This window comes from Oncorhynchus clarkii, chromosome 2 (genome assembly GCF_045791955.1).
Source record: "Oncorhynchus clarkii lewisi isolate Uvic-CL-2024 chromosome 2, UVic_Ocla_1.0, whole genome shotgun sequence".
Classification (NCBI taxonomy): Eukaryota; Metazoa; Chordata; class Actinopteri; order Salmoniformes; family Salmonidae; genus Oncorhynchus; species Oncorhynchus clarkii.
The window spans coordinates 50,197,935-50,215,431 of NC_092148.1; the positions used below are offsets into that span (position 1 = coordinate 50,197,935).

Genomic DNA, 17,497 nt, shown 5'->3' on the forward strand with positions numbered 1-17,497 from the left:
TATAAAACCCCCAGTGTTTACAGGTTACGGTGGATTGGTAAGCATTCATCATGCTGTGGTTTGAAATCAGAGCTGTAAACACGGGACCGTAAACAGAGATGTTATCTGTCTGATAATCAGAGCGTCGTTGATGGCGACCGCAGCAAGGGGGTCCACCCCTATTTCTGCGGCCTCTATGGTCTTCTGTGTAGAGTAGACAGACCCCATCCTTACTGTAAAACACAAGTGCACACACACACACACACACACACACACACACACACACACACACACTTTCAATTGTCCCCTCCCTCACTGTCTGGAAGCCACGCTCTTAGACATACTGTGCTGCAATGTATGTACTCTGTGGCTTAAAAGTTTTTTTACACGAACGAGTGAGTGATTGAGTAAGTCATGAAATGGCCCTCCCTTCCCACAGGTGTCTCCTGCACTACAGAGGCCCGGGTCTTCAGGGAGACCAGGGGCAGGAACAGTACTGAGCCCCACATTAAGAGACCCATGAATGCCTTCATGGTGTGGGCCAAGGACGAGAGGAGGAAGATCCTGCAGACCTTCCCCGACATGCACAACTCCAACATCAGCAAGATCCTGGGTAAGATGGCAGAGCTGTGGTCAAGTGGTAATACTCCCTGGCATGTGGCATATAAAACTCCCCACCGGAGACCAGGGTTCAATCCCGTCCTTCTCACTCTTTCTCCCACATGCCTGTTTGATTTCCTTACTGTCTGAATGAAGTGTCAAAAATAAATAAATATATATATATATATATTAAATATGCCCTCCATATACCGTGGCCATACAGGTCATACAGATTCTTTCAGTTGCAAAAATTAAGTGGATTGATCTACCACAGACAGCAATTGCTTTCAGACGAACCATCAAACAAGCAAAGCGTCAACACAGGATTAAGATTGAATCCTACTCAAATCAAATCAAAGTTTATTTGTCACATGCGCCGAATACAACAGGTGTTTACAGTGAAATGCTTACTTACAGGCTCTAACCAATAGTGCAAATAAGGTATTAGGTGAACAATAGGTAAGTAAAGAAATAAATCAACAGTAAAAAGACAGTGTAAAATAACAGTAGCGAAGCTAGAGAGGCTATAAAAGTAGCGAGGCTATAAAAGTAGCACCGGTTAGTCGGGCTGATTGAGGTAGTATGTACATGTAGATATGGTTAAAGTGACTATGCATATATGATAAACAGAGAGTAGCAGTAGCATAAAAGAGGGGTTGGGGGGTGGTGGGTGGCGGGACACAATGCAGATAGCCCGGTTAGCCAATGTGCGGGAGCACTGGTTGGTCGGCCCAACTGGGGACCCATGCCAAATAGCTAAACCGGCTCTGATGCTCGTCGGATGTGGCAGGGCTTGCAAACTATTACAGACTACTAAGGGAAACCCAGACGCGAGCTGCCCAATGACGCGAGCCTACCAGATGAGCTAAATGCCTTTTATGCTCGCTTCGAGGCAAGCAACACTGAAGCATGCACGAGAGCACCAGCTGTTCTGGATGACTGTGTGATAAAGCTCTCAGTAGCCGAAGTGAACAAAACCTTTAAACAGGTCAACATTCACAAGGCCGCTGGACCAGAAAGATTACCAGGACGTGTACTCAAAGCATGTGCGGACCAACTGTCAAGTGTCTTCACTGACATTTTCAACCTCCCCCTGACCAAGTCTGTAATACCTACATGTTTCAAGCAGACCACCATAGTCCCTTTGCCCACGGAAGCAAAGGTAATCTGCCTAAATTATTACCGCCCCATGGCACTCATGTCGGTAGCCATGAAGTGCTTTGAAAGGCTGGTCATGGCTCACATCAACAGCATCCTCCCGGACACCCTAGATACCGCCCCAACAGATCCAGAGATGATGCAATCTCAATTGCACTCCACACTGCCCTTTCTTAGCTGGACAAAAATAACACCTATGTCAGAATGCTGTTCATTGACTACAGCTCACCGTTCAACACCATAGTGCCCACGAAGCTCATCACTAAGCTAAGGACTCTGGGACTAAACACCTCCCTCTGCAACTGGATCCTGGACTTCCTGACGGGCCGCCCCCATGTCGTAAGAGTAGACAACAACACGTCTGCCACTTTGATCCTTAACACTGGGGCCCCTCAGGGGAGTGTACTTAGTCCCCTTCTGTATTCCCTGTTCACCCATGACTGCATGGCCAAACACGACTTCAACACCATCATTAAGTTTGCTGATGATCACCAACAACGATGAGACGGTCTATAGGGAGGGGTCAGAGAACTGGCAGTGTGGTGCCAGGACAACAACCTCTCCCTCAATGTGAGCAAGACTAAGTAGCTGATCGTGGACTACAGGAAAAGGCGGGCCTAACAGGCCCTCATTACCATCGACGGGGCTGTAGTGGAGCGGGTCGAGAGTTTCAAGTTCTTTGGTGTCCACATCACCAACGAAACTATAATTTATTTATTTTTTATTTCACCTTTATTTAACCAGGTAGGCTAGTTGAGAACAAGTTCTCATTTGCAACTGCGACCTGGCCAAGATAAAGCAAAGCAGTTTGACACATAGAACAACACAGAGTTACACATGGAATAAACAAACATACAATCAATAATACAGTAGGAAAATCCATGTACAGCATATGCAAATGAGGTAGGTAAAGAGATGTAAGGCAATAAATAGGCCGTGGTGGCAAAGTAATTACAATATAGCAATTAAACACTGGAATGGTAGGATATGCAGATATGTATGAATGTGCAAGTTGAGATACTGGGGTGCAAAGGAGCAAGATAAATAAATAAATACAGTATGGGGACGAGGTAGATTGGATGGGCTATTTACAGATGTACAGGTGCAGTGATCTGTGAGTTGCTCTGACAGCTGATGCTTAAAGCTAGTGAGGGAGGTAAGAGTCTCCATCTTCAGAGATTTTTGCAGTTCGTTCCAGTCATTGGCAGCAGAGAACTGGAAGGAGAGGCGGCCAAAGGAAGAATTGGCTTTGGGGGTGACCAGTGAGATATACCTGCTGGAGCATGTGCTACGGGTGGGTGCTGCTATGGTGACCAGTGAGCTGAGATAAGGCAGGGCTTTACCTAGCAGAGACTTGTAGATGACCTGGAGCCAGTGCGTTTGGCGACGAGTATGAAGCGAGTGCCAGCCAACGAGAGCATACATGTCGCAGTAGTGCTTTGTTGCGAAATAGGAAGCCGATTCTAGATTACATTTTGGATTGGAGATGTTTAATGTGAGTCTGAAAGGAGAGTTTACAGTCTAACCAGACACCTAGGTATTTGTAGTTGCCCACATATTCTAAGTCAGAACAGGCGGGCAGGTGCGGGCAGCGATCGGTTGAAGAGCATGCATTTAGTTTTACTTGCATTTAAGAGCAGTTGGAGGCCACGGAAGGAGAGTTGTATGGCATTGAAGCTCATCTGGAGGTTAGTTAACACAGTGTCCAACAAAGGGCCAGAGGTATACAGAATGGTGTTGTCTGCGTAGAGGTGGATCAAAGAATCACCAGCAGCGAGAGCGACATAATTGATCAGATAAGGCGCTACAGAGGGTAGTGCGAACAGCCCAGTACATCACTGGGGCCAAGCTTCCTGCCATCCAGGACCTATAGTATAGGCGGTGTCAGAGGAAAGCCCATAAAATTGTCAGACTCCTGTAACCCAAGTTATAGACTGTTTTCTCTGCTACCACACGGCATGCGGTGCCAGATCGCGATTACATTGACACCCCTCCCTTTTGTACACTCGCTGTTTGTTTGTTACCCTGCGCATTGTCACTTCGCCCCCACCTACATGTACAGATTACCTCAACTAACCTGTAACCTCGCACACTGACTCGGTACCTGTGCCCCCTGTATATAGCCTCGTTATTGTTATTCTTATTGTGTTACTTTTATAATTACTTTTTATTTTAGTCTACTTGGTAAATATTTTCTTCTTCTTGAACTGCGCTGTTGGTTAAGGGCTTTTAAGTAAGCATTTCACGGTAAAGTCTACACTTGTTACATTCGGCGCATGTGACAAATAAAATTTGATTTGATTTAAGCGGTTTTGAGTGTGAAAACATTTCAAATCTTTCCAGAAGGCCTTGTGAACAAGTGATAGTGGAAGATGTACAGTTAACAAATACTCAGGCTGCGTCCCAATAGTTCCCTTCCCTTCATGAATTTGGATGGAAATGATTGTTATAAGATATATGGTAGAAACTCCCTCAGTCTAGCCATACCCCAACTCAATGCTTGTACATAGTAGTGAATGAGTACACACTTCAGGGGAAAGGAGAGATTATTGGAATGTAATCTCAGTGTATGTGGCCTGATTTAAGAAGAGGGCGGCAAGCTCTAGGAAGAGTCTTTGTGGTTCCAAACTTCTACCATTTAAGAATGATGGAGGCCATTGTGTTCTTGGGGAGCTTCAATGCTGCAGAAATGTTTTGGTACCCTTCCCCAGATCTGTGCCTTGACACAATCCTGTCTCGGAGCTCTACGGAGAATTCCTTTGACCTCATGGCTTGGTTTTTGATCTGACATGCACTGTCAACTGTAGGACCTTATATGAACAGGTGTGTGTCTTTCCAAATCATGTCCAATCAGTTGAATTTACCACAGGTGGACTCAAATCAAGTTGTAGAAACATCTCAAGGATGATCAATGGAGACAGGACGCACCCGAGCTCAATTTTGAGCCTCATAGCAAAGGCTCTGAATACTTATGTAAATAAGGTATTTCTGTTTTTCAAATCCCGAGCATTTTCACCTCGTCATTATGAGTGTGTTGATTGCTGAGGATAATTTTTTTCAATTCCATTTTAAAATAAGGCTTTAACAAAATGTGGAAAAGATCAAGGGGTCTGAATACTTTTCGAAGGCACTGTAGATAATGTCTTAAGAGGGTGTGTGCCTCATTTAAAACAACACTGCCGTATGAAACAGAAACTGAATGTGCCCCCCCCATGTCCACCTAAACGTTCAATGATGTATTCAAAGTATTGTAAATCGGTCAACTACCAATCGATCAATCTGATCTTATTTAATCATTCATATTAGAATAAATAACATCTTTCTAGAACTCACACACACCCATATAACTCCGTCTCTCTCTCTCCCTCACACACACACATCCTCTGCTGTGAGACTGACTGGGGTGATGGATATGTGTAGTGAAAAGTGCTTCTTGTGTTGATACTAGCATTGATACTGGGATTCACACCCCTTGTCTTTTTACACATTTTGTTGTGTTATAGCCTGAATTTTAAAATAAAAAATATGTCTTGTCACTGGCCTACACACAATACCCCGTAATGTCAAAGTGGAATTTTTGTTTTTAATTTTTTTTATTTTATTTTTTTAATTCTTTTACAAATGAATGAAAAATGAAGAGCTGTAATGTCTTGAGTCAATCAGTATTCAACCTTTGTTGTGGCAAGCTTAAATAAGTTCAGGAGTAAAAATGTGTTTTAACAAGTCACATAGGTTGCGTGGACTCACTCTGTGTGCAATAATGATGTTTTAGCTGTCCTCCAAATAGCATTTTAGAGTTTTAAAATGTTAATTATTAAAGTAAGGTAAAGAAACAGACAACACTTTGTTTTAAGTTGAAAGCAGTATGCCTTTAATAAATATTGATTTCAATCAAACCTTCCGTTTGCCTTATAATACTTGTTTATTCTGCGTTTCATGATTACATTTATTGTGGGGCTTGATGTGGGTATGTCAGTTAATCACTGGACAACAATATTTCCTTCGTTGGTAGCTTTTTAAATCAAAAAGTAAAATCACTCCTTGAGCAAATTTTACTGTATGTTCACGAGATTCGATTCTCCCTGCGACTTCACCAGACGACCACTGGGTCCACTGCTCTGTGACCCTGAACGTCAGATTTCGTGGTAATTTGATCAGACTGCTATCCGTGGTGCTGAATATAAGATATTGCTTGGAAAGGGCTCCCTCAACACCTTTTTTTTTGTGTGTGGATTTTTGTCTTTTTCTTCCAGTGATAAGGGTCGCCGACCCATGCACTAGGCCAAAATGTTTGGCTTTTGAGCAAACGGTGTCAAATGACTTTAGTCATTTAGTCAGTGAATTGAGGCAAACTAAACGCTGTATTAAAGAAATAAAATCCTTGCACTTTGCTCATCTGTCGTATACATAGACCATTGTTCAACATCACTGAAGTTATCATTCTAAAGCAGGATTATTCTGACCCTATGAGATCCGGAGCCTGCTGGTTTTCTGTTCAACCTGATAATGAATTGTACCCACCTGCTGTCCCAGGTCTAAATTCGTCCCGGATTAGGAGGGCAACGATGAAAAAGCGCAGTGGAACTGGCTTCGAGGTCCAGAGTTGAGGGTTCCGAAGCATTGGATAGCTCAAACCTCATCACTCAAAGTTGGAGTCAAATTGAAAGGGTCAGAGGTCATCTATCACTTCCACCTATCTGGCGGAGACCAAACATTCCGGATATTTACTTAGTTAGCGGTTTGTTTGTGATGACAACAGGGAAATGCCAGACCTGAGAGGCAATCAGGAGACGATGGAGTGTGTGCTGCCCAAACACAATAACACAGCTGGAGACGAGGGACACGATGCGGCCGCTTTAGTCCGTTAAAAAAAAAGTGTCTTCCCTGTTTCCTTAGTTGAAAAAGAAGGGAGTCTCGATAAACGTCGGTAAACAGAGTCCTGAGCTTGCGCCCCAATTGTCACCCTTTTCCATAAATAGGGCACTACTTTTGACCAGACCCCAGGACAAAGTAGTGCACCAAATAGGGAATAGGGTGTCCGTTGGGACACAGGTCCTGGATTCCTCCCTGTGTGTGTCCAAGCTGTGGTGTGTGTGTGTATAATGGGTTGTCAGAAAGGCCACGCAGATGTGCTCCATTCCTGCGGTAACAGTCCTGTCCACTTGTTCCGTCGCTGGGTGCTTATAGTAGAGACATGATGAGAACCAAACTGTATCAGGGATCCTAAAGTGGGACAGATCCTTGTTTTCAAGCACCCTTCAACAATGTAGATGCACCAGTAGTCTCTCTCTTATTACAAGTTCCTCCTTGAAGAGATTTCCTGCTATGATAGAAGTAAGACGGCATAGATTTTGTGCAGTGGAAGCGCTGACACGTACGATTCAATGGCTAATTGAACCTCATGATAAGACAGGGGTGGGAATTACCAGGGACCTCACAATACAATATTATCATCATTCTATATTATCACGGTCTGTATTGCGATTCTCATGATTCTATATGGATTGCGATTCGAAACTGCGATTTTATTGCGATTTGATGTTCCAAACATATTGCTCACAATATGTCTGCTGCAGAGGGACGAGAGAGAACAGGAGAACATTTGTTTTGATCAGTCGGGGAACTTTTTGTCTCACTATTTAAAAAGAAAATGAAAGAACAAGCTATAGGGTGAAAAATACCAGAGTTTTGGCGCGGGTACAGCTGTCTAACACTAGTTTAACCAAAAATTCTATATAGTCAAATTTCGATATTATATCGTCCAAAAATTACATTGCGATATGTAACTGTTATTATTAGAAGAACATAAACAAGCAATTTACAGAACGTTGTATAATCCACTAAACTGTGAAAAGATTTCTAGTTACAGGACTATACTTGACAAAACTTTGACTCCTATACACTCTTTGAACACCAACTCCAATACTCTCAACGAACACCAACTCCAAATCTCTCTACGAACACCAACTCCAATACTCTCTACGAACACCAACTCCAATACTCTCTACGAACACCAACTCCAATACTCTCTACGAACACCAATACCCTAATAGTGTCCTTCAGTGTGTGTGTGTGTGCGTGTGTGTGCGTGTGTGTGCGTGTGTGTGTGCGTGCGTGTGTGTGCGTGTGTGTGCGTGTGCGTGTGTGTGTGTGCGTGTGTGTGTGCGTGTGTGTGTGTGTGTTTGTGTGTCCTTACGCTGTAGTTTGGGTTCCAACCCTGACTCTTGCTGTGTGTGTGTGTGTGTCCCGCTATCCGTGTGTAGGCTCTCGCTGGAAGTCCATGACCAACCAGGAGAAGCAGCCATACTACGAGGAACAGGCCCATCTCAGTAAGATCCACCTGGAGAAGTACCCCAACTACAAGTACAAGCCCCGGCCCAAGAGGACCTGCATCATCGACGGCAAGAAGCTACGCATCGGGGAGTACAAGCAGATGATGCGCTCGCGGCGACAGGAGATGAGGCAGTTCTTCAGTGTGGGGTAAGAAGAGAGAGACACTCTACTGATCTGCTGTTGTGCGGTCTTTAGGCTGACTAGGCTAACTGTTAGTATTCTTAAAGGGACATTACACTCCAAAATCAAAGCTTGTGTTTTCAAACCTCAAAAGTGGTCTTCTGTTGAGGTAAGTCCATGTCCCAGGCCATTTGTTTTGTAGATTAGGCTTTACGCCACAATCCATAATAAATGGAAGAGATAAGCACCATGTCATTTCCAGAACAAAGAGATCTTTTTCATTCATTTGAATATAGCTGGACATACACAACTGGTGATGTGGTACGTGGATCATCTTGACTTTAGGCTACTTTTGAGGTCAGAAAACATCTGACAAACTTTGATTTTGGAGTTTATTAAAGTAACTGTCCAGTGAAAATCTCCCTTTTAAGGGTTTATATTCTGTTATCTCATACCCAAATCATGTGGCTGACTCATCCTATACTTTAATTAGTGGGGGGAAAAAACACTTCAAAAACATCACATTAAACAAAACAGTGCTTGCTATTTCCTCATATAGTGTGACGTCACGTTGCCTCATTGATTGAGCTGGCCAACCAACCATTACTTGTCATGTATATTTTTTGTGACCGGTATACACCGACATCATTCTGTTTTTGGGGTTACGCCCACACCATTTAAACACAGAAAAACGGATTTTTAACATACTTAATTAAAAACATTTTGAAGTAGGTCACTTTAATACTAAGCTAAAAGAGATAAGGAAACTGGTCCTGGGGTCAACTATCTCTTCAATATTTTTGTCATGGACGGCTCCCATTTTTGGATTGGAATACTTGAATCGACTGCTCCTAATCATTTTGTTAAGGGGAAGTTGTTCTTTGTAAGGCTAATTCTCCGTGCACCCAGTATTTCCCTTCAAGTAATAGTGCTGAGCTACAGCCTGAATTTGTAATCCAAACTACTAGTTTAAAGATAACAAGGTCCCTTTATCATAGCACTTTTCTCATCCTCTCACGTCAAACTGCAGGCAATGCTGAAAACAAAGGGTGCATCCCAAATGGCTCCCTATTTCCCTAAATAGTGCACTACTTTTCACCCAAAGCCCAATGGGCCTTGGTTAAAAGTAGTGCACTATTATAGGGAATACGGTGCCTTTTGGGATTCAGCCGAAGCCAGTGGCTGGGTCCTAATAGAAAACAGGCATAGATGTGATTAAAGTCATCACGACAGGCCACGTTTTAATGGATTTACCAGGGGCACTGCTTTGAATTGGAGCGATTTTTAATAGTTGTCATTTATGAAATTAGGACAATGGCAGGCACTTGCGGGCGGTAGAAATATGACACAGAAATCATACTAGCAGATGTTTGAGAGAGAGAGAGAGAGAGAGAGAGAGAGAGAGAGAGAGAGAGAGAGAGAGAGAGAGAGAGAGAGAGAGAGAGAGAGAGAGAGAGAGAGAGAGAGAGAGAGAGAGAGAGAGAGAGAGAGAGAGAGAGAGAGAGAGAGAGAAAACAGGGCAGACGTCACAGGTTTAACTCTGTAATTTAGTGTGTGTGGTCAAGCGGAATAAAAGCCTGATTCACCATAGCGGCTGGAGTTTCACTCAGGACTGAATCAAATAACTGGGGGGGGGGGGGGAGCTATAAATTGAGGTATGACCAATTTTGACCCGGCTCCGTATAATGAAACAGGGTCGTTTTTAAGCAGTTTAATGTGAAAATGTGTTTGTCAGAGGTTCTCTGCTGTAATTATTTCTAGAAGGAGTGAACTGTTAGATGAGGAAACTGACATCAATGTTCTTGGTTTATGTGCTTCATTTGAGGGCAGAGGGCTTGCTTGAGTGATATGTGTTTACCTTCATTCCATCCATTACCCAAGAGGCTATTTAGCATTGACAGGGCTACTGTGTGCTGGCAAAAGCTCTGTGTTAAGGTTTTCCCGAAAGACAAGAGTTAGCTACCGTTCAACTTGTTCTAAATAGCTGTTCAAAAGCTCCCTCACTCTCCTTCTCTTGCTCTCCACTTCTCACTCTCTCTCTCCCTCTTTATTTCTCTCTCTCCCCTCTCCCCCTCTCTCTCTCTCTCCACCTACCCCAGGCCACAGCCTCAGATCCCCATCAGCAACAGTGCCAGCGGCCTCTACCCGGCTGCCATAGCAACAGCCACGCCCTCACCGCACCTGACGTCGGACTGCTCCAGCGCCTCGGCCAGCCCCGAGCCCGCCATCCCCGCCACCCAGAGCACGTTCGGCGTGGTCAAGCCCAAGCCGGTCGCCATGGTGACCGGTGATCACCCGGTCATCGGAGAGGACGAGATAGACATGTATGAAGACTTTGAGGACAAATCGGACTACAGCAGTGGCCATGAGACACGGGAGCCTGTCGGCGCCAACTGAGCATGCTCAGAAGAACCTCTGATTTTTTTGAACTTTTTTGAACTAAAAAGCGGGACAATATGACAGAGACAGTGTTATGAGCAGAACAACTTTTCAACAGTACGACGGGAGCTGAGCATGTGCTCGAAGCAGCTCCGTCCGGGATACGATGCACCACAGACTGAGCATGCTCAGATTGACTCTCGACAGGAAGTGACATCAGATCTCACAGAGCATGTTGCTCAAAAAAAATACCTTGACGGGAGTGCTTCTTTTTAGCATGCGCAAACGTCTCGGAAACGATCCCGTACAGAGGGATTGGGCAAAGACAACCTCCAGACAACCTCCAGACAATCTACCAGAAAGACAGTGAACATACTCACACGGCAATTACAATGCAACACGGACAAGAGCAAGTAAGAGTCAGTAAGAGGTCGATGAGAAGAGAATGAGATTAAAGAACAAAGAGAGAGCCTACACATTTCCCGCGTGTGTATTTTTTTTTATAGGAGCGTGCATGGATTTGACTAAAACATCAGGAATTGGTCTTCGACAGCGGTCAGTCTTAAATGTTTATTTTAAGTGTGATGACATTTTTTTTTTGCGTTTTTAAATTTGATTTCCATGGACATGTTCCTTGAGAGGTTACTTGCCTGTAAAACCTTGGATTGACAGGACTTGAAAATGTGGAAGGTAATGTAAAATCCTTAGCTCTTGTAGTTTGACATGATTATTTCTCATGAGTACAGTACCCCTACACCTTTCTCGACAAATGCTTACAACATGTTACATTACTGTTTATGATGGGGTTTTATATCCTTGCTCAGGTATGCTGTGCCAGCTTGTGAATGTGTTTTTGATTTCATATGAGAGAATGGTAGGACTTTTCAGACTGACAACGAAACAGGGGAGGAAAAAAAATCCCTTTTATTATTATTAATATTATTATAATGTTTTTTTAATTTTTAGATATTGTACAGTTTTTCTTGAAATGTGCCAAACCTACATTCACATCCCTCTAAAATATTCTAGTCTTAATTTTGATGCTGCAAAATGTCTTATACAATCATTAGTATCTCCCCGACCCCCGGACCATAGGTAGGCCCAGCGCTCTAGGACACCTTGTGGTGCGCTACAGGGTCATGTTGATTAGGTACCAAATGAAAGACAACCGACATTTGAAGCGTTTTCCCCTTGCATAACCCAGTAAACAACCCAGCACTCATCGCCAAACGCAATGCCTCAGGATTCCTCCGGATACTGATATCTGTCATCTCTGGCACCACCTCTGGCAGTGACACAGACCAGTAGAGAGATTCATCGTAGAGAGTATCAATCTGGGGATGTTTAGCCCCAAGTACCTTCCCCTCTCTCTTTTCTTAGCCCACATCTTCTACGGGATGTTAAAGGGGTCGTTCATGATTTTACAACGAAGGTTTGTATTGGCTGTTTATAGAAAACCTTAACCATGTTTAACATGTTTATTCTGGCCCATAGACTATATTCAAGGTGAGGAACCATCTAAAATCAAGTTGTAAAATCCTGATCGTCACCCATAATGCATAGAGGCCAAAAATGATCAAATTAGTTGTTTTGGTACACTGTTACAGTACATTGACTTTCAGCTTGAGTGGCTTTTTAGGTTGGATTTTATTTAAAGTTTGTGTGTAGAGTTTGTGAGTATAACATGTGTTATACAGACTCAGCAAATGTTGTTAATGACACAGTACATCTTAATAGGCACAATAAGTCTTAAAGTTAGACTCTTAGTTCTATGGTCATTCCGAATGACAGGAAAACGCAGAGGAGCGGTCCAGACAGTCATTTCGATAGTAGGGACACCATATATTTAGGGGTTTAAAATGTACATTTTCTTTACTGCGTTATACCGAGGTACAGAAGATCAGATTTTGTTTCTGTGAATTGATCAGTTTACAATTATGTTGACGTCAGAGGTGGTTCTCAAAATACAGACCAATGTTTTTTTTGTCAAATTGGTACGTTGTCAAAAAAACAAAAACGTGGGTCAATATAACCTCGAGCATTTCAAAAGGTACATGTATATTTCTGCAGTGCATGTATATTTTGAAACGGATATTTAAAGTCAATTTAAAACGTACCCATAAAAGTCCTATTTTCATAATCCTCCATTTTGCAAATATGTCTACTTTTACAAGCTCTATTTTAGGGTTTGTGTTACTCTGTTTGCTGGTTGATTTATATGTGATTTGTAACTCTTTATGACCATGTCGAACGACATTTTTGCAGGTTGGTAGAAGAAAAAAAACACGTTTTTAATTTTTTTTTGGGACTGAAGTTTGATTGAACTTGCATTACCACAAAAAGGAGAGTTATACCGCTTGCCTCGTGCGTAGACATTGTTCCCAGTGTTCTAAGCATCACACGCACTGGATATTAATGTTCTCTTCTCAGTACTGCCTAATGTGAAGTTGTCGTAAAAAAAAAACGACAAAATTCTGACAAAGAAAAAAGTCACCTGTTTTGACTTGAGAGGAAAACCTCACATTTCCAGTTTAGTAGCATTTTTTAAAACTTATTTATGCAGAAGTCATTGTTTTAACTCCAGTGCTGCCTGAGGTGCTTTGCCCTTTGACACAAGTCCAAAGGTCACTCAGACCACTGGTCTGTTTCGACCTACAGAAGCAGACGTCATTTAATTTTCTCCTGGTCACACACATTTTGTGTTGAGTATTGTATTTGAAATTAAATTGTGCTTTTTAACATTTCATTGTATTTATTAGCTGGTGTTGGCTCTAAAAGTGTCAGTACAACTTTGTGAGAAAGACAATCAGAGAAAAAAAATAAAGACAGATTTCCTTACAAATTCATCATTGACATGTATGAAGTGTTTATCAATGGACAAAAGGCAGCCGTTTTCGCTGTATGCTACTTATTGTATTTATTTGTTATTAGTGCTTATAACACTAACAGAGTGTCCTCAACAAGAGACTAATACCAAGCTGATATAAACAAGTACAGTAAGTAGACACACACAGAGAAGGAAGTTGGTTGCAGCAAGATGCTTTCTATAGTAATGCTCGAGGCCAGGCCAAGCGTTCATACGTACAAGCGTACAATGACATTTTGGAGTAATTAACAGGCCATATAAAATATATTTTGCTTTTTTTTTGGTTGAATGAGAAATAAGCGAGCAGAATGTATACATTTGAGGTTAGAGAAAATGTTAGACATTTATTGATTTAAAATGTGTTTTCTCAAAAATAATATTGAGCTATTATTCCCAATGGTTAAATTGGGATTTCCGTGGAAGAACCGCCTTCAAAACTGATGTTTTTTCCATAGTGGTCCTGCAGAAATATGTCAAACAAAAGGTTATTGGTTGCAGACACAGTTTAGCAGATGTTATAGCAGGTGCAGCGAAATGCTTATGTTACTAGCTCCTAACAATGCAGTGAAATGTCTAACAAGAACACAGATAATAATTAGAAGAAGAAACACAACAAGAAATGTTGGGACGAATCCAATTAACAACCCAAATAGCACTGTAACAGTAATCCAAATGCAATCTATACGTATCTACACCAGATGAATTTATACAAGATATACTAAGAATGATGTGTATAGCCGTAAATATATTAGTCCACTATATACATAAAAACGTGCTGTGTATAAACAGTGTAACTAAAATGCAATGTACAGTAGTCGAAATATTAGAATGAGTTATGTCGAGAACACAGTATTACAGTAAATACACAGTACAAAATACAGTATAAAACCACATGGGAAAATGGATAGAATTGCAGGCAATAAATAAGCTTCCCGACTAGAGTCCGGAATATATACTGAACAAAAATATAAACGCAACCTGTAAAGTGTTGGTCCCATGTTTCATGAGCTGACATGAAAGATCTCTGAAATTTTCCATACGCACAAAAAAACGTATTTCTCTAAAATGTTGTGCTCAAATTTCTTTACATCCCTGTTATTGAGCATTTCTCCTTTGCCAAGATCATCCATCCACCTGACAGGTGTGGCATATCAAGAAGCTGATTAAACAGAATGATCAATACACAGGTGCACCTTGTGCTGGGGACAATAAAAGACACTCTAAAATGTGCATTGTGGTCACACAACATAATGCCACGGATATCTCTAGTCTCAAAGGAGTGTGCAATTGGCATGCTGGCTGCAGGAATGTCCACTAGAGCTGTTGCCAGATAATTGAATGTTCATTTCTTTACCATAAGCCAAATCCAACGTCATTTTTTTGAGAATTTGTCAGTACGTCCAACTGGCCTCGCAACCGCAGACCACGTGTAACCACACCATCCCAGGACCTCCACATCCCGGCTTGATCACCTGCGGGATCGTCTGAGACCAACCACCAGGACAGCTAATGAAACTGAGGAGTATATCTGTCTGTAATAAAGCCCTTTTGTGGGGAAAAACTCATTCTGATTGGCTGGACCTGGCTCCCTAGTGGGTGGCCCTGGCTCCCAAGTGGGTGGGCCTATGTCCTCCCAGTGTCACGTTTTATCAAGGTGGGTGGAATCAGGCGCAGAGAGCAGGGTTCAGTGATTCAACAGTTTATTCTCCGGCGCACAAAAAACACGGTCAACCCAACATACAGGGTGAACAATCCAACACAGGATCAAAAATAGACCGGAGAAATAACACACACGTATTCCACCAAATTACATGAATACAAAACAATCCCGCACAAAACAAGGGCGGGACAACCTACTACATATAAGGATGTTAATTAAACTAAAATACACACAGGTGAAACTAATAAGACAAAACCAACAGACAAACGAAAAAGGGATCGGTAGTGGCTAGTAGGACGGTGACGACGACCGCCGAGCACCGCCCGAACAGGCAGGAGAGCCAACTTCGGCGGAAGTCGTGACACCCAGGCCCACCCATGGCTGTGCCCCTGCCCAGTCATGTGAAATCCATAGATTAGGGCCTAATGAATTTATTTCAATTGACTGATTATCTTATATGAACTGTAACTCAGTAAAATCATGTTGCGTATATATATATTTTAGTTCAGTATAAATACTTACTGCATGTACACTGAGTGTACAAAACATTAAGAGCACCGGCTCTTTCCATGACGTGGACCAGTGGTCACCAACCTTCTCTGAGTCAAGATCACTTTCTGAGTCAAAATTCAAGTCGGGATCTACCGCTCAGATTTTTTTTAAACATCACTCAAAGAACACTAACCAATTAAAACACGTCTGTAGGCTATAGGCCCTGCCAATGTTGTTCTTCTCAGATCATTTGGAAATGACATATATATATATTTTTAAATGGTGTATGATCACACTGGTAATAAATCATTTTTTAGATTACTTGTAAGGCAGTGAGCATAATAATTGTCTTTTGTTTTTTTTTACTGGACAGATGGCCTGCATCTGATGGTCAGTCTGAGGGGATGGAGGGAGCAGCGTTGAGGCTGCCTCTCACCCGACTCACCGCCCCTTCCAGCTGATGGCAAAACTCTCACCGCATTAATTCTGCCTCATGCACCAATTCATGTTGTTACTCCAATGACCAGAGAAAGTGAGATATTCCTCGATTTAAAAAAAAATCGAGGAATTGCTGTATTCGTTTAGTCACTCTCTAGTCGTGGTTTTAAAAGTTTTGAAATCTCACAGTGTCAACTTTGCTGTGCATTTGAGGCTTCTTTTTTTATAGTCTATAGCTCGAGGAAACTGTGCTATCTGATTGGCCAGCGGTAGACCTATAGGTGCTGTTGATTTTCTCTCTGGGCCTGCCAGGTAGGCGGACTTCTACCTTCAGACATATGAAATGGTTAAAAATGTGTACACTTTATCTTCATGGCACTAGGGCTGCTGAATACCGCCAAAATAGGCTTTATCGCTTGGTTTTTTACAAAAATGTTTGGTGATCGACTATGAATGCCTTGGAGATCGATCAGTCGCTCTTCGATTGGTGACCACTGACATAGAATGACCAGGTGAATCCAGGTGAAAGCTATAATCCCTTATTGATGTCACTTTTTACATTAACTTCAAACAGTGTAAATGAAAGGGAGGAGACAGGTTAAAGAAGGATTTGTAAGCCTTGAGACAGTTGATTGTGTATGTGTGCTATTCAGAGGGTGAGGGCTATTCAAGTGCCTTCGAACAGGGTATAGTAGTAGGTGCCAGGCACACTGGTTTATGTCAAGAACTGCAAGATAGTGAGGTCCTTGATGATCTTCTTGGCCTTCCTGTGACAACAGGTTCTGTAGATGTCCTGGAGGGTAGGCGGTGTGCTCCCGATTACTCTGACAGGATGCTCTCGATGGGGCATCTGTAGTTCAATCGAGTACAGGCTTATCTGAATGACAACAGAGACAAAATAAAATATGTAATTTTATTGAACAGTTTGGGGTAGCCCTCATCTCTGAAGAATGCGCCTCATAGCCAGATGCTGATGATAGGTTGCCCTATGCTGGGGGTTAGTGTTATAGACACTACCTTATAAATACCTGCTGCGCTGATGAGTGAGCTAGGACGCGATGTGAATTCTATGAGTTTACTAGATGAATGAAAAGTGCCAATCCATTCAGACCAGCCTTACTGATTGAACTTTCGTAACTACATAAGTTTGTGACAAATTTCTTTAGCCTCCTGAGGTTCAAGGGGCACTTTTGCACCTTCTTCACCACGCTGTCAGTGTGAAGGGAACATTTCAGGTCCTCAGTGATGTGCAAGGTGAGGAACTTGAAGATTTTGACCCGCTCCACTGCGGCCCTAGTCGATGTGTTATATATAATAAATTCAGATTGTATACCGTCTCCCATCCATGTTGTCCCCATCCAATAATATTGGGCAATACCCCGTTCTATTCGTGTCATTTTGGGAACCGATTTAAATGTGGCCTATTGTTCTTTTCCTCCAACATGAGTTGTCCTTGCGCGCGCGCGTGTGTG

General features: G+C 42.5%; 1 protein-coding gene across 5 annotated transcripts in view; it reads left to right on the forward strand.

Annotated features, from left to right (window-relative positions):
* The window catches only part of LOC139369033 (transcription factor SOX-6-like), a 152,389-nt gene extending 138,974 nt beyond the window's left edge, over positions 1-13,415 (forward strand). For all 5 annotated transcript variants that reach the window (XM_071108612.1, XM_071108611.1, XM_071108613.1 and 2 more), the window contains 3 exons: positions 419-592; positions 8,001-8,217; positions 10,290-13,415. In XM_071108612.1, coding sequence (XP_070964713.1) covers positions 419-592; positions 8,001-8,217; positions 10,290-10,587 — 689 coding nt within the window. In that variant the 3' untranslated portion in view covers positions 10,588-13,415. The remainder of the gene's footprint in view (positions 1-418; positions 593-8,000; positions 8,218-10,289) is intronic.
* The last annotated feature ends 4,082 nt before the right edge of the window (positions 13,416-17,497 follow it).